The sequence below is a fragment of the Entelurus aequoreus genome, linkage group LG22 (assembly GCF_033978785.1).
Source record: "Entelurus aequoreus isolate RoL-2023_Sb linkage group LG22, RoL_Eaeq_v1.1, whole genome shotgun sequence".
NCBI lineage: Eukaryota > Metazoa > Chordata > Actinopteri > Syngnathiformes > Syngnathidae > Entelurus > Entelurus aequoreus.
The window spans coordinates 16,954,369-16,982,178 of NC_084752.1; the positions used below are offsets into that span (position 1 = coordinate 16,954,369).

General features: G+C 38.1%; 1 protein-coding gene across 1 annotated transcript; it reads left to right on the top strand.

The window, feature by feature from the left end:
* Nucleotides 1-664: 664 nt before the first annotated feature.
* sec23b (SEC23 homolog B, coat complex II component) lies at nucleotides 665-27,554 on the top strand. The gene is made up of 19 exons (XM_062033675.1): nucleotides 665-860; nucleotides 7,809-8,036; nucleotides 9,508-9,565; nucleotides 9,685-9,771; nucleotides 9,919-10,155; nucleotides 11,807-11,889; nucleotides 11,987-12,131; nucleotides 16,017-16,175; nucleotides 16,290-16,405; nucleotides 17,643-17,766; nucleotides 17,894-17,974; nucleotides 18,052-18,141; nucleotides 18,318-18,424; nucleotides 18,640-18,793; nucleotides 18,884-18,961; nucleotides 22,535-22,696; nucleotides 22,800-22,886; nucleotides 24,665-24,886; nucleotides 26,681-27,554. Exons 2-19 carry the CDS (start codon nucleotides 7,816-7,818, stop codon nucleotides 26,768-26,770), a joined length of 2,301 nt encoding a protein of 766 aa, XP_061889659.1. The 5' UTR covers nucleotides 665-860; nucleotides 7,809-7,815; the 3' UTR covers nucleotides 26,771-27,554.
* The last annotated feature ends 256 nt before the right edge of the window (nucleotides 27,555-27,810 follow it).

Consider the following 27,810-nt stretch of genomic DNA (forward strand, 5'->3'; position numbering starts at 1 on the left):
TCTCTATGACCACTACTTGCTGTACATATCCTACCAAGTCAGTCCTACACTGTTTCAATGTCCATTTCTCTGATGATGCAATCGTTGATGCTGATTGTTGATGACTGAAATGTTGATACCAACCAAACCTAACCCCCCTCCCCCTCCCCCTCCATACCCCACACCCCACACCCCGTATTGTAAATAATGTAAATAATTCAATGTATATACTCTGATGATTATCTTGTGTGATGACTGTATTATGATGTTAGTATTATATTTGATAATATATATCTGCATCATGAATCAATTTAAGTGGACCCCGACTTAAACAAGTTGAAAAACTTATTCGGGTGTTACCATTTAGTGGTCAATTGTACGGAATATGTACTTCACTGTGCAACCTACTAATAAAAGTTTCAACCAATCAATCACACAAATATGCTGACATATAACGATATCGTAACAAGACTAATCACTATTAATGAAATGTAGTTATCATAACTAAAATAAAGGTCACACAATTTACTATATATACTAGCTTGTAGGAATTCCGACTTGCAGGCGGAACAGAAACGCACCACATTAATTGTTGCTTGGCCGGAAAGTCCTAAAACTAGTAACGTTTTTTATTACGTCACTTCCCCAGTGAGGACGCGCCCCTTTGCGTACGTCAACAAAAAATGACCAATAGGAGCTGTTGATACTTGGAGTAACACGTCAGTATAGCAGTGCAAAAACCGGCTAAAGAGAATACCCGCAGTCCAATCTCGGTCGCTTTCCCTATGTCGGTTTTTTAAGCAACACATGCTGTAATTTATTGTAAATAGAATCATCTATTTTCTCATTATCACGACCCGGACAACGATCCAGTGTTAAAGGTAAGCACATGTTTGTGTTTCATCCAAAACGAGACGGGATGGTCAAAAAGTGTCTTGACGCTACATTCCGTTAGCTAACCTGTCGACGTAGCGCTTAGCATAGCGACTGTTAGCATATAAGAATGCTTTCATTTGTACTAAATATCAACGAACATTCTCCATGTTGAGGCTTTCAGTCTGAAACTACTGTTGTATTTGAGCGAAATATAAGACGGGAATGTTTTCGGGCGGTTGTCACTAAATAATACGTTGCCTTTCCGTCTTTGTATGTGTAAAAATCGACATCGATATCGCTGTTTAAAGCAGCTAACATAAACAGAACCACACTTCAAGTGAGCTATATAACATTTTATGTTGTATGTGTGAATGTTGGCCCTACAGGGACACTATTGAACCGCTATTTAAGCTCCAGAAAAAGACAATTAGAATGATACAATATGCCCCATATAGAGTATATACCAATGATCTGTTTATATTGAGTCATTTTCTTAAACTACATGATATAATCCAATACAGTAGCCTTCAAGTTATGTTTATGGCCTCACAAAGGGCTCTACCTGCAAATATACAGAGTCTGTTTTCACTCAGAGATGGTCCACATGAACTCAGGGGTGTCCTGAAATTCAAGCATAACATGGTGAATCCCACATTCAAGGCTCAAACGTTATATATAGCGGGGAGTGGGGGTGAAACGGTCTTTGAGCCTAAGAGTGTTCAACCTTGCGGTAAAACAATGTGTTGTTGGGAAACTTATCAAAAACATGACTACCGTATTTTCCGCACTATAAGGCACACAGGATTGTAAGGCGCACCTTCAACGAATGGCTTATTTTAAAACTTTGTTCATATATAAGGCGCACCGCATTTAAAGGCGCATAGAATAGACCAGTGATTCTTAACCTTGTTGGAGGTACCGAACCCCACCAGTTTCATATGCGCATTCACCGAACCCTTCTTAAGTGAAAAATAAAATGTTGTTTTCTTTTCAAATTCAAGACAAAGTTATATTTTTTGGTAACACTTTAGTATGGGGAACATATTCTAAGTAACAACTTAATTTAGAGTTATTTGGTTAGGGTTAGAGGGTTAGGGCCAGGGTTGGAGGGTTAGGGTTATAATAAGGCCATGCCGAATAAGGCATTAATAAGTACTTAATAATGACTAGTTAAGAGCCAATATGTTACTAATTTGCATGTTAATAAGCAACTAATTAATGGTGAATATGTTCCCCATACTAAAGTGTTACCATGTTTTTTTACTGGTGCACAAAATGAACCGTGCATGAACATCACCTTGTTCAAAGAGCAAAACCAACACAGTGCATAAACTCACAACAAATTACACACCTGCAAATCAGTGTGACTTCTGCTGTTGCCGTATCCGTAATACGCCAATAGGGAGAAGTTTTTATTTACACGATGATTTGGGTGTGTCTTGACCTCCGCCAAACCCCTGAGCCCGACTCACCGAACCCCTAGGGTTCAATCAAACCCAGGTTAAGAACCACTGGAATAGACGCTAGAGTAGAGGCTGCGGTTACGTTATGCATCCCATAGTTGCGAGACCTGTTGTGGCTCAATATTGGTCCATATATAAGGCGCACCGGATTATAAGGCGCACTGTCATCTTTTGAGAAAAATGGAGGTTTTTAGGTACGGAAAATACGGTAGTTTGGACTATCTCAACTGTGGGACACAGGTGCAAAATAACTCACTTTGGAATAAGGGACATAACACACCAGACAAGGCTTCAGAAGACAAAAGATACCCAGGCGAGATGGAGCCTATCTCATGGTCGCTCAATGCTATTAACAAAGTGTTTTCCAGCATGTTATTCTTGTTCTGAAATTGTCCTGTATCTATCAAATCTGCTGTTGAAACTTGGACTATATAACCAACATATATAACCAACATATAAGTAGATTGTAAATTAGGGGCGGGACATGGATAAGCATTTTTGCTTTTTTTCCGTATCCCTTTTCGGTGGGTGCCGTTGCATGTCTGTCAAATTACAAAGAGTGATGAAGTGTTGTTATATATGTCTGCCGGAATAAGTAAATTAATTAATTCATTCACCCCTGCGACCCCGAAAGGGACAAGCGGTACTAAATGGATGGATTTACAAACAAACATAACAGACACATTTCATTTGCTGTTTACAAATAAACCTTGCCCATTTGGTGCAATGGTTCACCACTCCTTTGGGCTGGGGGCAAAATAAACACTGCCTTCACTTATGCCATCAGGCAAGAACAAATATTGTTCCCTTGGGAGACACCCGTCCACTTGCCACTGGTTGGATAATGAGTGCTGGAGCCTATTTCAGCTGCACACGGGCGGAAGGCAGGGTCAGGCCTCAAATTTTAACTTTCAGGCAAGTGTTGCCTTAAAGGAGGGCCCATATTTTAGGGCAACAAGTCAAGTTGGAAAGCAATATTTTGGTACCGGTACTAATATGATTTCGGTACTTTTCTAAATAAAGGGGACCACAAAAAAATGGCATTATTGGCTTTATATTAACAAAACATCTTAGGGTACATTAAACATATGTTTCTTATTGCAGTTAAGTCCTTAAATAAAATAGGGAACATACTAGACAACTTGTCTTTTAGTAGTAAGTAAACAAACAAAGGCTCCTAATTAGTCTGCTGACGTATGCAGTGACATATTGTGTCATTTATCATTCTATTATTTTGTCAACATTATTAAGGACAAGTGGTAGAAAATGAATTATTAATATACTTGTTCGTTTACTGTTAATATCTGCTTACTTTCTCTTTTAACGTGTTCTGTCTACACTTCTGTTAAAATGTAATAATGACTTATTCTTCTGTTGTTTGATGCTTTACATTAGTTTTGGATGATACCACAAATTTGGGCATCAATCCAATACCAAGTAGCTACAGGATCATACATTGGTCATATTCAAAGTCCTCATGTGTCCAGGGACATATTTCCTGAGTTTATAAGCATAATATACATTTAAAAAAATGAACGTAGATGTTCTGTTGCAAAAAAATATTGACGTATTCATAGTAGTATCGACTAGATACGTGCCTGTACTTGATATCATTACAGTGGAAGTTAGGTGTAGATCCACCAATGGCGTTTGTTTGCATTATGAGGCCGGTGAAGCATGTTTAGATATTCCTCGTCCTGCAGGGATGATACTTGTAAGAAACTTACTTTATTTGTCACCCTGGAGACCAGGATTAGGGATCTAGAAGTAGCTAAAACACTGCAGACGGCAGATGGACATTAGCCGCTAGCTAGCTAGCCATGTCTTAAAGCACCTCTTCCTGAGGGCGTTTCAGTGTTATAACTTCACCTTTATCGTTAGTCTATTAGCCAAATGCGTCCGTTCTCCCTTTTCTGTCTACACACTGTGTCTGCTTGTAAGTACTCCGTGATTGTGTTCCGCCGAACATGCTCGTCTGTTCGTAAACCAGCAATGTCACGATGTGGTGTGTGTGTGACAATCATTGGTACTTTAATCTTAATCGTAATGTGACTTCGACGCGGGCGTGGGACCGGTACGTTTCAGAGACGGTATCTTATAGGGATGAACATTTCTTATCACGGTTAGTGTGACCACAATTATAACGGTTATTATTATCGCGGTAATTTTAAATGTGCTCAAAATTTTCAAAAACTACTTATACTGAAATCTTTTAACCAAATTGTATTTTTTTTAAAAACACAAACACATTCAAAATGTATATATGTACCTCAAGTAGAAAGTTGAATGTGCATATGAAAGCAACACACGCATTATAAACAAAGTACCGTATTTTTCCGACTATAAGTCGCAGTTTTTTTCATAGTTTGGCCGGGGGTGCGACTTATACTCAGGAGCGACTTATGTGTGAAATTATTAACACATTACCGTAAAATATCAAATAATATTATTTAGCTCATTCACATAAGAGACTAGACGTATAAGATTGCATCGGATTTAGCGATTAGGAGTGACAGATTGTTTGGTAAACGTATAGCATGTTCTATATGTTATGGTTATTTGAATGACTCTTACCATAATATGTTACGTTAACATACCAGGCACATTGTCAGTTGGTTATTTATGCGTCATATAACGTACACTTATTCAGCTTGTTGTTCACTATTCTTTATTTATTTTAAATTGCCTTTCAAATGTCTATTCTTGGTGTTGGGTTTTATGAAATAAATTTCCCTAAAAAATGCGACTTATACTCCAGTGCGACTTATATATGTTTTTTTCCTTCTTTATTATGCATTTTCGGCAGGTGTGACTTATACTCCGGTGCGACTTATATTCCGAAAAATACGGTAATATGGCAGAAACTAAATAATACTATAAATAAAGACAAATCAATGTGAACAATTCGCATGATGGCACCTTATGGATATAAGACGTAACTGCACTTTTTGTCCATATAGATAAAAATAGTGTTAACATATGAGGTCAAGTCTTATACATAGGACTGCACGATTATGGACAAAATAATAATTAAGATTATTTTTATCATTATTGAAATCACAATTATTAATCATGACTATTCACTAAGTTTGGTAAAACAGTGTTTGGGTGTGAAGGCGACGCCATCATGTAATTTGTAATATCTCATAAAAATGCTCTAGATTTTGGATCTATATATGTAAAGACAAATGTTTGTGTTTTTGTTCATTAATAGTATCAGCGTGTCAGATTGTTTATCACATGATGCCTTTATCTCTAGTTTTACATTTTCATAGAGAGAGGTATTTTTTAAGTTATGTACATTTACATGTACTAATGTGTCTACATGTATACATGTTGTATCAGGACAGATCCATTGAGAGTTTGAGCAGAAATCGGTCATATTTGAAATATACACCCTAAAGGGACAAGCGGTAGACAATGGATGGATGGATGGAAAACATTAACAAAGTGCTATGTCACATGAATGGTTATTAAAGTAATTACTTTGTGGAATGAAAAAAAACACAAGTAATGTAAAAAAAAAAACAACCTTGTGTTTACTTGTTGATATCAATAATAAAAAAAACTTCAGTGCAACAGTTTCGCCAACAAAAATAATGATACCTCTCACGTCTAATATACAATCTTTGTGCCTCACCGACAACTCAGCCTGCGTTTAATTCGATGAGATGACAAAACATTTTAGCTAGTATTGATGTTATTGGAACACTGACAAAGTTAGCAGTTAAATAAAGGAGTGAACATCCCAGTAAACAAACTAAAGACTATATAAACAAGTTGTGGCCACGTTTCCGACACATCGCCTGCTGCATGCTAACTCTCAGTCCCAGCAGCTGATGGAAGGACGCCAGCTGCACGTTCAAAATGAAACTGCAACATCAAATATTGTTCTCCTTCTTGTTCTTAATCGCACACACAGACTCCACGGAAGTAGAAGCGATGGAAACGAAGCGATCGCCTCCGTTAGCTCGGAGGGAATATTTTCAAAACAAAGTCCATGGAGTTGCCGCCACGTTTCCCGAGTCGAACAGCTCTAGTGTGCATACACAGACTCTGCAGTGCTTCAGTATTCAGGAAGTAAGCAGTTGCCTAAAATGCATTACTAAATGACAGCTTTTCGGTAATTAAAAATTTAAACAGTATTACTAACCGTCTGGAATTTTACCGCTGTCTATCATTATACCGTTTATTGTTACATCCCTAGTCCATTAACAAGTAAGAAGTCAAGGGCGGTCACGGCATGTTCTTGCCGTAAATGTTGGTCAATTTTTAGGGCATTACTCCAAATCACAAGGGCGGTCACGGCAAATGCCACGGTTAAATTCGAGCCCTGCAGGGTACACACTGGACAAGTCGCCACCTCATCACAGGGCCAACACAGATAGACCGACAACATTCACACTCACATTCATTCACACAACTATTTATTCTAACACAAAATAAAATAGCAATATATTGATGCATAATTGTGCTTAAATGGTGTAGATGGTCCAAAGTCCCCTTGCAAGCATTATAGTCCATAATCCACATAATCTGTCTTCTAAATGATAAATAAATGATAAATGGGTTATACTTGTATAGCGCTTTTCTACTTTCAAGGTACTCAAAGCGCTTTGACAGTATTTCCACATTCACCCATTCACACACACATTCACACACTGATGGCGGGAGCTGCCATGCAAGGCGCTAACCAGCAGCCATCAGGAGCAAAGGTGAAGTGTCTTGCCCAAGGACACAACGGACGTGACTAGGATGGTAGAAGGTGGGGATTGAACCCCAGTAACCAGCAACACTCCGATTGCTGGCACAGCCACTCTACCAACTTCGCCACGCCGTCCCCTAGTCTTCTAGTGGTTTATTGTCTGTTTTTTGGTTAAATCAAACTTGAGGGTTAAACAAAAGGTAAAAATTATTTTTAAAAAGCACAGTCAAATCCTTAGAATAGGGTTCTTCAACTGAAAGTCCTCCTGATTGGATCCTTTGAGTCCAAGGATTCTTGATCAGCTGTAAATGAACAATTCAATTAATAACAATGAAGGGCCCCCAAGGTTTTGCACAAAATTTAGTGTATTCTTTAGTGGACTTCTTTTATTATCTTTACTTTTCACTAATTATATATAAAGTTGATGTAAATCATAGCTTTTGTTGGATCTTTAAAGTTGTCTGTGACTCATAAAAAAGTTGAGATCCGTTGTCCTCAACTAACATGGGCTGTTTTTGTTTGACAAAATGTGTCCTCCAACAGGATTCACGTGTTTGCTAAAGGTGTAACATTTCACTGAGACATGCCAATAAAAATGAAGCCAAAACATTAGTACGTTTCATTCACTAATCCTAACAGTTTCCCAGGGATTCATGCTTTTAAAACATGTTTTACATACTTATCTTACAAACAGTTCGAAGAGCTTCTGTACTTTTGTTTAAGACAAAAGTGTTGTGTGACTCAGTCTTCTGCATTGTCACAAATTGTTTTTTCCCCTGTTTTAGCTTACTGATGGCCACCTATCAGGAGTTCATCCAACAGAATGAGGACAGGGATGGGGTGAGATTCAGCTGGAACTTCTGGCCTTACAGCCGATTGGAGGCAACCAGGCTTGTGGTGCCGGTCTCTTGTCTCTTCACACCCCTCAAGGAGAGGCCTGATTTGCCCCCAGTCCAATATGAACCTGTCATGTGCAGCCGGGCTAACTGCAAGGCAGTACTTAATCCATTGTGGTGAGTTACAGAAAAAATAGAAACGATGCATGTTGCCAGTACTTGTCTTTCAAGAGTATGTGTCTTTCAAGAGTAAAAACAAGTGAAGCATTGGTAAAATTAAGACCTCAATGAAACAGCTTGAAGGGGGTCATACTATGTATTTTTTTTTACATTTAAAACCCTTCCTTCTGGTCTACATGGCATGTAACACTGGTGCTTTGGTTAACATTTTGCATAGATTTAGTTTTACAGACCATCTTCAAGCCACTTTCTGAATGTCTCTTCAAGATGCGTCCTATTTACGAAGCCCTCCTCCAGGCCAGGCCTCCTTCGACTGTGTCTCCACCTTTGTCAGCCATATTATAGTTTTTAACGCTTCCATATTGAGTCTACTGACAGATATAAGTTAGACCTATACAGTATTTTTTAATTAAAAAAATGGCAACAGGAAATGATTTTAATATGCTATTTACAAGTTTGTCTGCCCCACACAAGAGGATATAGAAAAAAATAAGGAACTTATTGACTACAACTTATTAAAAATGGCTGACTAGCGCAAATCTTCGGGTATCCGCTAACATAAGTAAGATTAAATACTGGAAGTCACTCAAATCTCAAACTCCAAACGGCTTGTTTGTAGCAAGTTTGGGCAAACATTTTGTAACATGTTGAGATCGGGTGAGTGGAGGGGAGTGCTACACTGTTGAAGAGCAAACAGGGTTTCTGGAATCATAAGTTGCAAAAATGTGTGGGTCCTTTTTCTGGATGATTACTGTTGCTAAAACACATTAATCTCCTGCAGTTGTATGCGGTCTGCTATGTTAAAAGGGCTGTTTGCAACTTGCTCACGGTTACATTTTTCTTAGCTAAACATATGACAAAAACACCATTGACTAGCTTATGTTACCGTTAGTGGTTTAACAGAACACATTTGTTTTACAATTGTCTGTATTTTTCACAAATACTAAGTTTATGTAATAAAACATTTTACTGGCCCTGATATGATGTTTATGGCAGTCACTCACCCTGTCTCGTCGACACGTTGCTGCGCTTACACACGTACAAAAGCAGTCCAAGAGAAGCAACAAACAATTTGCAGTCATGTTGTTTTTATGATATACATTCAATGACAGCGAACGTTAGGTGTCCATATCGCTATCATTAGCTAACAGCACCCAAAGCTAATGCCTGTGCACGTGTTACGTACACACTTAGTTACGTCATTACGTCCTTGAAGCCGTAAGAGGGTGCGATATACAGTGTAAAATACATTGGAAAGTTAACGCCCTTTTGGAATCTGTGTAAATGTTGCAAACAGCCCCTTTAATATTGACTCAATCAAATGTGACCAAGTAACCACAGACGGGGACAATAGCTAAATTGGCCATAAAAAGTTGTTGCCTGTACCAACAGATCTTTTATTTCTCAAGGTTTTTTTAAACACATTACTCCTCTTGACTTTGCAAATGCTTGTTTTGTTGTTTTACAGTCAAGTTGACTTCCGAGCAAAGATTTGGGCATGCAACTTTTGCTTCCAGAGAAACCCGGTAAGTACTGACTGTACCGGAAACCCAAAAGTTTAATAAGCTCTAATTTTGTGTGGACTATCTACACTACTAGTTTAGCACAATCAAACGATTTTCTTTTTCTTTTCTTTTTTTTGCAGTTCCCTCCTTCTTATGCAGGAATATCAGAAGTGAACCAGCCAGCTGAACTCATGCCCCAGTTTTCCACCATTGAGTACATAGTACAGGTACACACTACACACATGTTTGAACTCTGACTCTAAGCATGGAACTGATAAAGTACAGTGTGTACTCTTCAATGCTGGCTATTTGGACATTAGTTTACCAAACACATTGAATCAACACTGAATGTTTTGCAATCTTGCTAATTATAGCGTGGAGCACCAGCTCCCCTGATCTTCCTCTATGTGGTAGACACATGTTTGGAAGAAGAGGACCTCCAGGCTCTTAAGGAGTCACTTCAGATGTCCCTCAGTCTTCTGCCTCCCAATGCTTTAGTAGGCCTCATCACATTTGGACGCATGGTCCAGGTTCACGAGCTCAGCTGTGAGATGATCTCCAAAAGCTATGTGTTCAGGGGCACCAAGGATCTCACCTCTAAACAGATCCAGGTGAGTAGAGCAAGAAAGTGATGATTACCGGTAGCTAATGTTTTGTCTGACAAACATGCTTGCAATGCTGACATCCTGCATGATAGGTCAAATTTTCTAGTTTTGTGATTTTAGAGTAACATTTTTGAATTGGTGACATCAGGGGAGTTGCTTAAAGGCCTACTGAAATGATTTTTTATTTATTTAAACGGGAATAGCAGATCCATTCTATGTGTCATACTTGATCATTTCGCGATATTGCCATATTTTTGCTGAAAGGATTTAGTAGAGAAAATCGACGATAAAGTTCGCAACTTTTGCTCGCTGATAAAAAAAGCCTTGCCTGTACCGGAAGTAGCGTGACGTCACAGGAGCTAGTATTCCTCACAATTCCCCGTTGTTTACAATGGAGCGAGAGATTCGAAGCGACAAAGCGACGATTACCCCATTAATTTGAGCGAGGATGAAAGATTCGTAGATGAGGAACGTTACAGTGAAGGACTAGAGAGGCAGTGATGGACGTATCTTTTTTCGCTCTGACTGTGACTTAGGTACAAGCTGGCTCATTGGATTCCACACTCTCTCCTTTTTCTATTGTGGATCACGGATTTGTATTTAAACCACCTCGGATACTATATCCTCTTGAAAATGAGAGTCGAGCACGCGAAATGGACATTTAAAGTGACCTTTATCTCCACGACAATACATCGGTGACACACTTAGCTACTGAGTTAACGTGATAGCATCGTTCTCAAATGAAGATAGAAACAAAAGAAATAAACCCCTGACTGGAAGGATAGACAGAAGATCAACAATACTATTAAACTATGTACATGTAACTACACGGTTAAAAATTCTCAGCCTGGTAAGGCTTAACAATGCTGTTGCTAAGGACGCTAAGGCTAATTGAGCAACTCAGCAACCGGACCTCACAGAACTATGATAAAAACATTAGCGCTCCACCTACGCCAGCCAGTCCTCATCTTCCCATCAACAGCCGTGCTCACCTGCGTTCCAGCGATCGACAGCGCGACGAAGGACTTCCTCCGTGGGTTTGGCGGCAAGCATCGGCTAGGCGTAGTAAGTAGTCCTTGTTGTGTTGCTGTAAGTATTGTACTTAGCCACTAATACACCGATCGATCCCACCTACAACGTTCTTCTTTGCAGCCTCCATTGTTCATTAAACAAATTGCAAAAGATTCACCAACAGAGATGTCCAGAATACTGTGGAATTTTGTCGAAGAAAACAAGAGGTTTTTGTATCGGGTCGATGGGGTACAACCACTTCCGTGGATTTTGTGATGTCACACGCATAAATCATATCCAAAGGAGTTTTTCAACCGGAAGTGTGGCGGGAGTTTTAAAATTGCACTTTATAAGTTAACCCAGCCGTATTGGCATGTGTTTCAATGTTAACATTTCATCATTGATATATAAACTATCAGACTGCGTGGTCGGTAGTAGTGGGTTTCAGTAGGCCTTTAACATACAACTTGGTAGAGATTGGATTTAAGGCTCTTTCAAGGGAGCAGTTCCTGTCAAAGAGCCCTTAAAAAGACTAGCTCATTTTTTTCGAGATTTTTAGAGTTTAATTTGAATAAGGATTGATACCAATGTTTGTTTAATTTTATATACCTGTAAAATTAACTTCAACAACTGATGTATATTTTAGGAGATGTTGGGTTTAACCAAGCCAGCAGCAACAGGGCAGCAAGGACGCCCACTTGCACCTCAAGATGTCGCAGCCTCTTGCAGGTAGCGGAACTTCCTGTGCAAAGTCTGTCGGTAAATGGCAGACATTTGAAAAGTAAAAAAAAAAAAAAGCTGCTAATGTTTGCTCTTTCTTTTGCAGGTTCCTTCAGCCTGTGCACAAAGTTGATATGAACTTGACTGATTTACTGGGGGAGCTTCAGCGAGACCCCTGGCCAGTTCCTCAGGGTAAACGGCCTCTCCGTTCTACTGGCGTTGCTCTGTCTGTTGCTGTTGGTCTGCTCGAGGTAAATCAACCACAGACACATTTACAAAATCGCAATTTGAAGATCATACATTTGTCAAGAAATGGTCATAGCATTAAAAAAAAACTGTCTCCAAGTCATATATATATTTGTACAATAGGTTGTATTCACCTGATGTGTCGTCCGGCTCATAAAATATGTGAGACTCAAAGTGGTGGGCCAGCGACAGTCTGTTGTCATAGTGTTTTGGCCGCATTTTGCCTTTCTCAAAGAAAGATGTCCTATGCTTGTGTTATTTTAGGCTGTTGGAACCGTTTAAAACACAAAAAGGATAAACGTTAATTCAGAGTTCCTCGAAATGTAATCAAGAAGGGTCAAAAAGTGCAAGATTTTACAAAAAACTTCAAAAGATGCACACATTCCAGTCCCAGGGAGCAAATTGAGTCGAAGAACGCACAGGTTTACAGTGCTCACTTGTTTGATACATTTTTAACCTTTATTATTACCTATTTAAGTGTTACCTTGATATTATTTGTATTTCATCCTGTTTTGAAGCTTTTAAAAACGCATTTTGCTGCAAGTGTTCCGTAAAGCACCAACTACGCAAGTCTAAATAAAAGTAAGCAAATGTGAAAAACATGAATATTTGTAAACGCTGCGTGCAACAAAAAGGCAACAAACATGGCTGTAGACGCAAAGTGAAATCATGAAATGCAACCTTCAAGCAAAAACGATGCATATTTATGCGGGAGAGTCTTGATACAAATTTCCTTGACGCAGCCACACAAAGAAGTTGTAGATCTCAATGCTTTTCCAAGTTTCCATCTGTGTTGTCGTGTAGAATGGCGTCTGGAGCACCAGATAGTTCAACATGTATGAGAATGCGACCGACGGTTAATCCCTGGTAGCACTTGACCATCCTTTTTTTTTTCTTTGGTAACCTATAGGGGTAGATTCCATTGCATATTTAGATAGTTTGCTGCAATTAGCTTTTTAGTGGTATGGTCTTGGCCCCTTGTGAACTCAGAGTTTGCACTCTGTTTGCTGCACATGAATAGCCATATGGGTTTGGTGACCCACCACTTTGTTCACTTGCGTTCAAAAGGCACGTGATGGAATACAATTTTTGTTCTTAACACTGTCTTGTTGTTCCTGGATTGTTGCTTGTTTATGAATTATGGCTATTTTATACTCTCATCAGAGGTCTCCAATCAGTAGCTCACTAAATAATTTTTAATTACTGTTCAAATTAGACATCCTGACTTTTTTTCTCCACAACCAAATACCAAAACTACATTACATTTGGTGTTTGAGTAGAGACCTGTCATGTAAATTGACACCAAGGAGATTATACCAATATTAAATACTAATCACAAATAGCTCCTGGCTGTGTGATTTGTCAAATGAATGCAAATGGGGTAATGGTTTGAGACTTCAAACTTTAGCATTTTGTTAAAGTAGAAAAAGTTACTACCCAATATTTCATTGCACTCTTACAAGAGAACCTGGATTTTAACTATCAGTTTTTGTTATTCAGTGATGTGGAAACTCATATTTATTGATTTAGATATGACCACATAAGCAGTCAGTTAATAATGTATGGTTTATGGTTTTAAGTTTATTTCAAACATGAATACATTAATGTATCATATTGGTACATGAATAGTTTCAATATGATGCATATTTTTTTCCAGTTTATAACAGGTACAAAAAGTAGACCGTAGTTAATCCTATCCCTTTTCAATTTCATAGTGATTACTAAAATATTTGTTCAAATCCAGAAATAATAATGTTTATAATAAATAGTTAAATATTTTTTTTATTCACACAATGGGATAAATTGTCAAATTTTCAATAAAGTTTAAAATGTTTGTCAGGGTTTTTTCTTTGTACTTTGTAAATACTTGTAGTTTGAACAGTTTCTCAAACTGGATCATATTAGTATATTGTTTTCTTCTTCTTTGTGTAAGCCATTCCATAATTTATGTCCACATACTAATATACTAAAGGATTTAAGTGTTGTATGTGCATACGAATGTTTTAATTTAAAAAAAAAATTCTCAGGTAATATTTCTCTTTTTTTGCTGAGAAGAATTGTTGTACATTCTTGGGTAGGATGTTATAGGATGTTTTGTACATCGTTTTAGCTTTTCGCAAATGCACCAAATCATTGAATTTAAATGTTTTTGATTCAATAAATAAAGGGTTTGAGTATTCTCTATATTATTTTGTATTTTTCTAACTGACCTCCTTTGTAACACAGCGACTGACTGGAGCGTACTTTTGTAGTTATTTCGACACTCTATTATGGTAACTTTAGCGAGCTGTAGAGAATATGGAGTGATTTTTGGTCCAGTGCATATTTTATTCATTATTGATATATTTTTTGCCAACTTATGATGTATATTTTTATATGAAATTTACAGTTCATTATCGTTATGGTCTTTCACCCCAAAATGTGGTTTATTTTACTCTGTCAAACCATCTCTTTAATTTATTTGTTTCTATTGTTATTGTCTCCTGAACAAATCGCTCTTATATCGTTTGCAAACTGTACTAACTGCAAGTCTTTTGTAGCTTAAAAAATGTTCTCTATATAGTGATTGAACAATTTTGGTCGCAGTATTGGTCTCAGGGGTATGCCATGCCGCAATATGTATTTAGCACTATAGACGTGTGTTCACCCAGCTCCAACTCATGCTTACTGTTGGTTAAGTAACTTCTTCCACAGTTAAAGATGAACCCTCTGATGCCATACTGTTTTAATGTTTTAACTAAGATATCATGGGTAATTAGTTCAAATGCTTTAGTTTGGTCCAAAAACACTGCAGCTGCACACTGTTTACCATCTATTGTGTTGGTAATCTCTTGGGTTTTCTAAAGTCATGCCATCAATGTTGAAATGTTAGTTATGTATCCGTATGGGTTTTCCGCATGAGTTCCATTTGTATTTAGGAATTTGTTCAATTGTTTTTCAATAATGTAAGAAAATTGTGGAAGTAAGGAGACAGATTTATAGTCGTAAAACTGGCGTTGGTCTCCAGTCTTTGGTACAACTATTTACATTTTGTTTGGGTATTTGCCTCTTTGAAATGATAGGTTGCCTATTAACGTTAAAGGTTCTGAAATCTCTTCAATAACCTTTGTTTCCATATAAACTCTGTTACAATCAGTTAAGGTCTTAGATTTCCATTTATATCAGTGCAGCCGGAACTTTAGTCTCTTCCACGTTACTGTTTACAGGGATGCACATTGCATGAACATTGTCTTCCACCGCAACTGCATGTGATTTTGCTAGTTCAAAGGCCAGTGCCTGTTGCCTTCTACAGTCATTATCCCCTAATCTCTATGATTATATAATGCTAGGGCAACTAAAAGTTCTACTGATGCACTCCCCTCCTACAAGGAGAAGAGGCCTGATAAAATGTGTCCTGTCAGTGACTTCAGACTTAATGGGTTTTTCCGGGCATATTTACTTAATGAATGCGTCTTAGATGTGTGAGACACCATGGCAAAAATGTGTCTGCTTGCAGTTTGAGTTTTTTTCACTGACTTAACCTGAATCAGACATAAAATAATTGTGTTTAAGACGTCTGGCCTTTAGTCAGCAATCTGAAAGGGCTTTGCTTTGCTCAAACTATATTCATAAGACTTTTAATTGCTTAGCTCTGCAAAATAATTTTTGTGAAAAATGTTTTGAATTGGTCTACCAAATTTATCAGTTACTACGTTGTGCAAGTAACGATTATTGACTAGTGAATCTTTGCCCTTAACATAATGCTTCTAATGGCAAACTTTAGCATCTATTGTCATTAAAACTTAATACGAAACTACTTCAACATTACAAATGTTGTAGAAAAGGATAGTGCCCTTTTTTTTTCCAGACATGTTTGTTAAACACATTTTTCTTACTTTCTACCACTTTAGGGCACATTTCCCAACATTGGTGCTCGCGTGATGCTGTTCATCGGAGGGCCCCCCACTCAGGGACCTGGCATGGTGGTGGGAGACGAACTGAAAACCCCCATCCGCTCCTGGCATGACATCCAGAAGGATAACGCTCGCCACTTGAAAAAGGCTACTAAAGTCAGTGGCGTTCAATCAAACCACACTTTGGAATAAATGTTTACATTTCTTTAAACAACATACATAATCTGTCCTCATTGACTGAACTTTATGTATGTTCTTTTTGACACACAGTACTATGAAGCCCTGGCCAACAGATCAGCAGTAAATGGCCACAGTATTGATATCTATGCCTGTGCTTTGGACCAGACGGGACTGCTGGAGATGAAGTGCTTATCTAATCTTACTGGGTACGTCACCACCTGACAGCAAAACACTTGTGGGTGTGTAATTGCTTGTTTAAGTATTACATAGACTATTCAGTCCACACGGAACAATCTTTCTATTCTGTGGATGATTCATTCTTAATGAGCAAGAAATGTAAGGAACTCCTTGTAAGTTTTAGTTCTTCAAATTTGAATTTAAGAGTTCAGTATGCCTCACCTATTGCTGTTCAAAATAGAAAAAATATATTTATGTAATACATAGCTCGAATGCAGCTGATATAGGCTCCAGCGCCCCCCGTGACCCTGAAAGGGACAAGCGGTAGAAAATGGATGGATGGATGGATATAGGTAATTGTGTATCCCGTAGTATTTCTTTTTGAAATTATATATTTACAGACAAGAAATTAATGCCAATTTGAGCTTTTCTCCTTATATTTATAAAGCATATTTTATATTTTAAAAAGGACAATACAATTAAATCATTTAAAGTATTTTTATTACCAGTCGTTATTTTCGACAATGTCTACACTTGAATTTAGAGTACCAGTAGAGTGGAAAAACAAGTTGTCTCTATATTAAAGCTATTATCATAAATATATCTGATGTATGACACCAGAGACTTCCAAAGTTTGAGAGTAAATGGATATGATCAAAATAGTGTCATTCTCACAAGAGATTCCCGAGCCATTTTAAGAAATAATGAGGAAGCCCGTCACGTCATCTCGTGACGTAGAGGTAGGAACCACAGATCCCTTCATCACCAACAACAATGCAAATCATGCAGACATTGTTAGAGTCAACAAATATTACTTTGGGAAAAATTATGGTCCATAAATTGTTGATCCTGAATGTAAGGAGTATGAGCTATAACTTTTAGAAGCTCTGCTAAACCGATTCAGCTTTAGTGAAACACTAAGCATCATGTAGCATTATTGCTAAGTGATAAACAAGAAATACAAATTACAAACATAATAAAAAGGATAGCTTACTGTACAATGTCTGCTGTCACTTCGATGTAAGATTCATAGGATGTCCATATTTTCCCGTTTATATGAAAAATTAATTATGTTGCTTACATAATATTGCATAGCTTTGCCTAACCCCTTTCACATTATAGCCTAAATTCCAGCTATCACTACTAATTATGACAGAATGTAGGAAAGCCCAATTAGACAGACAAGTGGAACTATATAACCATGATGCAACCGGAGTCCATCCAAAGCATTCAAACATCAGAACTCTGTCTTTTTTCTATTCTCAGCGGCCACATAGTGATGGGAGACTCCTTCAATACTTCGTTGTTCAAGCAAACCTTCCAAAGAGTTTTCAACAAAGACTATAATGGAGACTTCCGCATGGCTTTTGGGGGCATCATGGAGGTCAAGGTAAAAAAAAGTGATTTGGAGTATCAATTGCAGTTTCTTAATTTGTGTAAACATTGCTAAATTATGAATTGGTTCAGTAGTTAAAATTCTATGAACAAAGTTCTTGAAAAGTTTTTTGTTTATGTAGACTTCGAGAGAGCTGAAAGTTTGCGGGGCCATTGGACCTTGTGTTTCGCTGAATTCTAAGGGCTCCTGCGTATCTGAGAATGTGAGTCATAGTACTCCACTGACGTTATTTGAGTACTCCCTTGTTATTCACTACAATACATTGTTTGTTTTGTGTAGGAGATGGGTGTTGGCGGCACAACCCAGTGGAAAGTGTGCAGTCTCAACCCTTCCACCACTTTGGGCATTTATTTTGAAGTTGTGAATCAGGTAGAAAATATTTGCTTGATCATTACGCTAATTTACATTAATTACTTACCACTAATGAGTATAAATGACATCTCATTAGTCATTTATCTGGCGAAATTCACTTTCTAGGCATGCATAGTTCAGTCCATGTAATGAACATGAGCTGCCTTTTGACTTGTCTCATGTTGTGTGTGCAGCACAATGCACCAGTGCCACAGGGGGGCCGAGGTGCAATCCAGTTTGTAACCCAGTACCAGCACTCCAACACTCAGAGAAGGATAAGGGTTACAACCATTGCCAGGAAGTAAGACCACTTTTATGATACAGTACAGTGGAAATATTGTGCTGTGATGCTTATACAAACGTCTGTCCTCACGTTCAGTAGACTTAAAACAATATTGACCTAGCTAAATGCTGACTAAGGTAAAATAATAGTAATAATAATAATCCTTTTTTGACACTTGCACCACACCAACTGCACCCACAATGTTATTCCTATTCTTTGTGTCCCCACCCAAGCTGGGCAGATGCACAGTCTCAAATTCAGCACATTGAGTCGTCCTTCGACCAGGAAGCAGCCGCTGTGCTCATGGCTCGTCTGGGAGTGTTCCGAGCCGAGTCAGAGGAGGGGCCTGATGTCTTACGTTGGCTTGACAGGCAGCTTATTCGCCTGGTGAGTGGAATGTGAAGAGGACTTGATTGGTTATCTCATACCGTGTGTGTTTTGTGTAGTCTCCTTTGACTGTCTTTCATGTCTTTGCAGTGTCAGAAGTTTGGTCAGTTCAATAAAGACGACCCTACATCCTTCAAACTGTCCGAGTCCTTGTCACTTTACCCCCAGGTACGTTGTTGTGACCATTTCTATTTGTGAACTATTAAATTAGGGCTGTCAAGAATATCAAGTTAAAACATGTGATTATTGACAAAAAATTATTGCTTTAATCATGTATGTACGCAGATTAATCACACAATATATTTTGATCGCCATGCTTCTTTACCTTAACTGCGGATGATTACGGTACCTGAAAGACGACACGGGTTGCTTTATGGTATGTGATCAGGTCAATATATGAACCAGTGCAAAAATGAGTGACGACACTAAAGACAGGTTTGGTTGCTCGCAAAGTTAACTCCAAAATACACCGAGACTGGAATTTAGATAAAACTGTTACCAATTTGTGAGCAAATAAATGATGTACATTCAAGTAAAACGTTTTAAAAATGTTCCTGGATGATGTCCTGACAAATTGCATTGGTGTCCAACTTTTTAGGTTGAATTTAAATTATGCAAGCCAGGGATTAATTACAAGTAATCCAAATTTAAATGTGTAATTAATCTTATTTAAAAAATGCGTCATTTAACCGCACTAAATTAAACATAATTTAAATTCAATTATTGTGTTGCACTTTGTTAGCAGTTGGGAAGCAAAATTTCCTCAACAAAAAGTATCGATTTCCTGATCTAAACCGTGACCATCCGATCCCAAAGCCAAGTATTTAATGACTAAGCTACTGCCACCACAGATGCTACTGATATTTAATTTAATAAATAAACTCACTAGTCTTTTTATTGGGGACACCTGCACAATCAAATGAGTTCCAATGATAAACCTCATCTTGATGGTGTGTTAGTGAGCAAGAGAGCCAGAGCGGACAGACTTTATTTCAAAGATAACCAATGTCCCAGTTGGGTGCTACAACCTTCTGCAATTTTGAGGTGTCAAACGCAAGCAGCGTCTTGGTAGCTACCTGGAATTCTCTTGCATTCAAGAGGAGCAGTGCAGCAGCAGCGAGCCGGTGAGATACTACCAGGGCCGGCGCAACTCCACCAGGCAACAACAACACAACCAACATGGGGCCAAAGAAGGCACTTACGGCCGAGGAGTGCGAAGACATAAGGACAGTGTTAGAGTTTTTGCTGTTAAGCAACAACAACAAATAATAATGCAGCTGGTGGAGGAGGTGAAGTTTCTTAGCATACAGAATGACAATAAGGATCGGCATGTGCAGGAGTTGATAAACAGGGTGGCTGAGCTGGAGCGGTATACCAGAGTCAATGATGTTGTGACAGGGCTCCACATCAAACCCTGCTCATATGCTCGTGCGGTGGCCGCCAACAGTGGGGAGGAGGTAGGGAGTTGAACGCCAGCTCCACGAATTGGCAAGTGGCTGTGTTCTTGCAGCCACTGGGGAAACTTGTTCTGTCAACTTGACAACAATAGTCCTTCTGACTAAAAGCCAAAATCACTTTTAACAGTGTACAGTGAAGCATGGTGGTGGCGGCAGCATCAAGCTGTGGGGATTTTTTTCAGTGGCAGGAACCTAGAGGCTAGTCAGGATGGAGGGAAAGATAAATGCAGCAATGTACAGAGACACCCTGGATAAAAACCTGCGACAGAGCGCTCTTGAGTTCAGACTGGAGCGACAGTTCATCTTTCTGCAGGACAAAGACCCTACACACAGTCAAAATTTAAAAGGAATGGCTTCTGAACAAGTCTGTAAATGTCATTAAGTGGCCCAGCCAGAGCCCAGACTTGAATCGGATTGAACATCTCTGGAGATATCTGAAAATGTTCTGGACCAAGAATCACTCTATATTCTCTACTGTTCGCTAGTGTAACCATATCTGAGTTATTGTGTAGAATATGGGGAAATACCTACAAAAGTGCACTAACCGTGTGACAAAAAGGTCAGGGAGTTGGATACAGAGAACACTTAAACCCTTTTTTAACAATTCAAAAATATTGAAATTCAATGATTTAGTGCATTTGTAAACAGTAAAAATTATGCACAAAGCAAACTGCAACCTTCTAGCCAAGAATGTACAATCATTCTTAACCATAAAGGAGAAATATAACCTTTAGAGAAAAATGTAACTTAAAACATTTGTATGTACATACAACACTTAAAGCCTTTGGCATATCAGTATGTCTGATTAAATTACGGACTGGATTAATCAAAGAAGTCAAAAAATATGCTAATATGATCCAATTTAGGAAACTGTTAAAACTCAGAGCTGACAAAGTACAAGGAAGAATAATTCTGATAAATGTCTTGAACCTTATTGAAAATTAGATAATTTTAATCTCATTATGTAAATCTTAACTGACTTAATTATTGTTTAAGGAGACCATTGTATTCATAACTCATTGATTTTAATTATGTTCCAAAATGAGAACAAAAAGTGAACAATTGTGTTAGTAATTTCTATGAATTAGAAAAGGTGTAGGATTCATTAAGATTTTCTTCTTCCTACTCATTATTGAACATGTAAAGAGAAATACATGTATGATAAATATGTGATTTATCATATTGTAACTGTATGCATGATTGAAACAAACTTAAACTGTAATGTTTAATTTATGATTCTATCCTCATGAATGTAAATAAGATACTAACAATAATTTTCTCCCTCATACCATTTAGCGTTCGCCTAGATCAGTGTTTTTCAACCACTGTGTGCCGTGAGATACAGTCTGGTGTACCGTGGGAGATTATGTAATTTCACCTAAATTGGTTAAAAATATTTTTTGCAAACCAGTAATTATAATCCGCAAATAATGTGCCGTTGTTGAGTGTCTGTACTGTCTAAAGCTTGGCAGAGTAACCGTGTTATACTCTTCCATATAAGTAGGAGGCATCAGGTAGCTAATTGCTTTGTAGATGTCAGGAACGACGACGACGATGGTTTGTCGTGATCAAAATATGCAGACGACAGCTGGAGGCAGCGTGCAGGTCAAAAGCTATCGAATGCTTAAACCAAAAATAAACAAAAGGCGAGTGTCGCTAAGAAAAGGCATTGAAGCTTAGGGAAAGCTATGCAAAACAAAAATAAAACTGAACTGGCTATAAAGTAAACAAAAACAGAATGCTGGACGACAGCAAAGACTTACACGTGTGGAGCAGAGACGGCGTCCAAAAAGTACATCCGTACATGACATGACAATCAACAATGTCCACACAAAAAAAGATAGCATCAACTTAAATATTCTTGATTGCTAAAACAAAGCAGGTGCAGGGAATAGCGCTCAAAGGAAGACATAAAACTGTACCAGGAAAATACCAAAAAACAGGAAAAGCCACCAAAATAGGAGCGCAAGAACTAAAACACTATGCACGGGAGTACAACCAAAAAACTCAAAATAAGTCACGGCGTTATGTGACAGGTGGTGACAGTACACCTACTTTGAGACAAGAGCTATAGTGATGCATGCTTGGTTATGGTTTGAATTCATATCCAACAATTGAGACAACGACTTTTTATTGTCTTCCGGGTTTAATTTTTTTATGATTTCTGCTGGTGGTGTGCCTCCAGATTTTTTCAATGACAAAAATGTGCCTTGGCTCAAAAAAGGTTGAAAAACTCTGGCCTAGATATTACTTTTTAAATTTGTCTTCTCTTCCACACCTGCAGTTTATGTTCCACCTGCGGCGATCTCCCTTCCTGCAGGTGTTCAACAACAGCCCAGATGAGTCGTCCTATTACAGGCACCACTTTGTCAGGCAGGACCTGACACAATCGCTCATCATGGTCCAGCCCATCCTCTATTCGTACTCCTTTCATGGGCCACCAGAGGTCAGAGTTGCACCTTGTTCCCATTGATCTTTGCACTGAGGTGCATAGTCTATCCTCTGTAGTAAAGTCAGTATTCACATATGTGTTGTTCCTTTCCTATCAGCCTGTGCTTCTGGACAGTAGCAGCATTTTGCAAGATCGAATCTTATTGATGGACACGTTCTTCCAGCTGGTTATCTACCATGGAGAGGTATTCCGATTAAATAATCTATTCTTCATCCTGCTGCTTAGATTCTGTGGGACGGGACAAGCAACTACAAAACCCAAAACCAGTGAAGTTGGCACGTTGTGTAAATCGTAAATAAGAACTGAATGCAATGATTTGCAAATACTTTACAACCTATATTCCATTGAATAGACTGCAAAGACAAGATACTTAACGTTCGAACTGAGAAACGTTGTTATTGTTTGCAAATATTAGCTCATTTGGAATTTGATGCCTGCAACAAGTGGCAAAAAAGACTGAGAAAGTTGAGGAATGCTCATCAAACACTTATTTGGAACATCCCACAGGTGAACAGGCTAATTAGGAACAGGTGGGTGCCATGATTGGGTATAAAAGCAGCTTCCATGAAATGCTCATTCATTCACAAACAAGGATGAGGCAAGGGTCACCACTTTGTGAAAAAATGCGTGAGTAAATTGTCAAACAGTTAAAGAACATTTCTCAACGAGCTATTGCAAGGAATTTAGGGATTTTAATGACTGCACGTAAGCAGCATGCCCGTGACCTTCGATCCCTCAGGCGGTACTGCATCAAAAAGCGACATCAGTGTGTAAAGGATATCACCACATGGGCTCAGGAAGAGTTCAGGAAATCACTGTCAGTAACTACAGTTAGTCGCTACGTCTGTAAGTGCAAATCAAAACTCTACTATGCAAAGCGAAAGCCGTATATCAACAACACCCAGAAACGCAGCCGGCTTTGCTGGGCCTGATCTCATCTAAGATGGATTGATGCAATGTGGAAAAGTGTTCTGTGGTCTGACGAGTCTAGACTGGGTACTAGACTGGCCTGCCTGTAGTCCAGACCTGTCTCCCATTGAAAATGTGTGGCGCATTATGAAGCCTAAAATACGACAACAGAGATCCCGAACTGTTGAACAACTTAAGCTGTACATCAAGCAAGAATGGGAAAGAATTCCACCTGAAAAGCTTCAAAAATTGGTCTCCTCAGTTCCTAAATGTTTACTGTGTGTTGCTAAAAGGAAAGGCCATGTAACACAGTGGTAAAAATGCCCATGTGCCAACTTTTTTGCAATGTGTTGCTGCCATTAAATTCTAAGTTAATGGTTACTTGCAAAAAATATTTTTGTTTCTCAGTTCCAACAATAAATATCTTGTCTTTGCAGTATATTCAATTGAATATAAGTTGAAAAAGATGTGCAAATCATTATATTCTGTTTTTTACACAATGTGCCAACTTCACTGGTTTTGGGTTTTGTATAAAGACAATTAATGAAGCAGTTTGCGCATCCAGTGTTTTGTTTTTTTTTAATTCAGAGGCTAATTCAGAATGAAATAATCAAAGTGACGCTTAAGACTGAGGCGTCAACTCATTTTCCTGGTGGGCCACATCGCAGTTGCAGTAGCAGTCAGAGGGCAGATTCATGATATTATTCAATGTCGCTATTTAGACACATTGATGGAAAACTCATTTTGGAATCAGAAGTCAAAATGATGAGAAGATCTTAAAAGTTCAGCTATTGTAGAATTAGCTTCAAAAGTTTCAATGACTAAATAAACTTGAAATAGCTTACTGCATTAAATAATATTGAGTTAATAACTGCATTTGCCTGCAGTACATTTTTTTAATTTAAATTTTTAAGTCAAAATTTAAATACTATTTTCCAGAAACTGACAGAAGACATTGGATTTCAGACACGTGATTTCCTTTAGAGGGCCTCAGTTCACTCTTTATATTTTACTCTTTGACTTTAAATTTGTTCCTCTCCCTTTTGCCCCCAGACCATAGCTCAGTGGCGAAAGGCCGGTTACCAGGAAATGGCTGAGTATGAAAACTTCAAACAGCTTCTGCAGGCTCCTCTAGACGATGCGCAGGAGATTCTGCAGACACGCTTCCCCATGCCACGCTACGTTGATACGGAGCATGGAGGTTCACAGGCCCGCTTCCTGCTCTCAAAGGTCAACCCTTCCCAGACGCACAACAACCTCTACGCCTGGGGACAGGTATATTTTGGACTTCTATGATATATATACATTGTGCAATTAGGCAGTCAGTACGTTTACATGCACTAAAGAAAACTAAATTATTACATGAACTGGCTCTGAATAAGCTTTCAACAGCACATTTAAACTTGTTAATTTGTGTTTGGCTTTTTGAAAATCGGATTAACACACCTAGATTATGCAATTAGAAACCAGCTGAATTGGTTGGTGTTGGATTTGTTTAAATTGGTCAAGAAATGTTGAAGTAGTAACAGTTTTTTAATTGAGAAATTGTATGAAATTTAGGGAAAACCGGGAATGTTACTAGTTCCTAAACCAACTGTTGTTTTTTTTCCTGACTAAGAAAAATGGTTTGACAGTGGAACGGTTGAAATGGGATGAAAAAAGGAAAAGGAGTAGTCAAACTAAAAAGGTTGGAAATAGGGTTAGTAAAAAAACAGGAATTCCCGGAAATTTGTTGAACGGGGAAAAACGGTAGTTTGAATGTCCAGGATGAGTTCAATGTGTTGAAGGTGTAATTGTTTGAATCGGTTGAAGAATGTGGGAATTGTGGAAGTTTGAAAAATGGACAATTCATTTTGAATGGGGAACATGCAAAAAACAAAAGGAATTATGGGAAATCCGGGTATTATTTTTAGAATTGTTTAAGTAGAGCACACAATTCCTGAACAGGCTGTATATTTTGAGATTGGAACAGTTTGAATCAGATGAAAAATATGGGAGTTGTGGAACTTTGAAGAATGTCCCATTGAATTTCAGAAAAAATTGGGAATTTCGGGGAAAAGCGGGATTTTTTTTTTTTTTTGAATGGTTAAAAAAATTGAATGGTCTGAATGAGTTGAAATGGTTGGTGTTGAAATGTTTCAAATCGGTCGATAAATGATGAAGTAGTAACATGTTGAATTGAGAAATGGTATTACGGAATTCCTGGAATTTCGGGAAAACCGGGAATTTTTCCAGTTAAAAAATAAACTTTTTTTTTTTACCCTGATTAAGAGAGGAATGTTTTGACAGTGGGATGGTTGAAATGCGTTGAAAAATGTGGAAGGAGTAGTCGCCAGAAAAAAGGTTGGAAATAGGGCTTTGAAAAAGCAGGAATTCTGGAAAATCCTGGAATTTTTTTTAACTTGGAAAAATGATAGTTTGAATTTCCAGAATGGTGGAATGTGTTAGAGGTGGAATGGTTTGAATAGGTTGAAAAATGTGGAAAAGGTGAAAGTTTGAAAAATGGCCAATTCATTTTGAATGGGGAAAAATGTCCCGGGATTTCTGGGAAATCTGGGAATTTTTGGAATTTTTCAAAAGAAAATCCCACGATTCTCGAATAGGCTGAACAGTTTGAAGTTGGAACGGTTTGAATCGGATGAAAAATGTGGAAGATAGAAGGCGCCAAAATCTGGAGAGGAAGAATAAGTTTAAGAAATAGATGAATTTTGGTGTAGAAAACCATATGTGTGAATGCCTTTGTAGCATTCACACAATGATACTCCATACATATTTACTGACTTCTTTGGCGTTCCAGACAACAGTTTGAGAACATTTCAAGTATACTTCCAACAACTGGGGTCATGGATTAATTAACCTTTTATTTTGAAGTGGGACTGAGGAAAGCTACACATGGTTCTAAGATGATGTGCAGCATAAAGGGCTTCAAAGGGATTACGAGTAACTTCCACATAAACTAATTTTAGTGACAAGTGCATTTAGTTCATTAGTGATCAGAGACGAATAATAACATGGTATGGTAATATAACAAAGTGTTTTTCTCCTCCTTCACTTGGTGTGTAATCGCAGGAATCGGGGGCGCCGATCCTCACTGATGACGTCAGTCTGCAGGTCTTCATGGACCACTTGAAGAAGCTGGCTGTGTCCAGCTCGGCATAGACATCGCTCCTGTATGTCTCACCCCAAAGTGACAAAACACAAGGAATCGTGATAAGACATTCCAGTTTAGCTGTTAACATACGTAAGCATTTCTTGTTGGTTACCATCATGTCTCCTCTAAATGTTCACTTGGTTTGCCACGATCACATTTTCATAAACGTTACCTGCTAAACTACATCGAATTATCCTATTTTATATTTGATATGAACTTTAACATGCATATTGATTTCCTTGTTTTGTGTGTGTGTTTATCTGAAAGGCGTATCAACTACAGTACACCTAAAATGTCTGGTAAACAAGATGCTTCCAATTGTGTGTGCTTTGTCTACGATGAAACGAAATGAAGAGTAGACATATATCCTTAATAAATTGTAACACAACTGTGACTCTTAAACTTCCAGCAGACTGCACTTAACTTTTTTTTTTTTCCACACTTCTTTTGGTATTAAAGGCTGTTCTAAGAATATTCCCTCCAAATAATGAAGATTACTGGTGCAAGAAATTGAAGTTGTGCACGTCATGTGTTTTTTTTAATGATAAACATTACATTTCATTAGACCAAAGTCCACTCATCCAGTCTTGATCACCATCTGGCTGTCTGAATATTTTTGTAATCAAACTCTAATGATGGATTTGTCTGGATTTTCAATGTGCTCATGGAGACGTCTAACCTCAAAGCAACCCCTATTTGTGTCAAACATGTCACATTTGTTTGAGGCCAGTGAATGGCTAACTGCAACATAATTGTACAACTGTAAAGCAATCTAATAAAAGAACAAATGGATGATTGCAAATATATTGTGATTGATGCTATCAAAAAAAGTATCAAATGTGAACATTCTGCTTTGTTCAAACTGGATATTATTGTGGAAGGTAGTATGCTTAATCAAGTGTGCAGTTTAACATGTTTTAGTAATGTCGCGATACCAGCATTTCGAGGGTTACATCTATTGATTTCCAATATTGGCGATACTTCTTCGATACCACAATGACAAGAAAAAAAAAACTGAAGCTACACTATATTGCCATAAGTATTTGGC

What these genes read in the sequence shown, in the direction of transcription:
- sec23b (XM_062033675.1), top strand. Translation starts at nt 7,816, where the DNA reads ATGGCCACCTATCAGGAGTTCATCCAACAGAATGAGGACAGGGATGGG. An exon ending in CCATTGAGTACATAGTACAG is followed by an intron (nt 9,772 to 9,918) that starts GTACACACTACA and finishes TGCTAATTATAG; the next exon opens with CGTGGAGCACCAGCTCCCCT. An exon ending in CCTTGTCACTTTACCCCCAG is followed by an intron (nt 18,962 to 22,534) that starts GTACGTTGTTGT and finishes CCACACCTGCAG; the next exon opens with TTTATGTTCCACCTGCGGCG.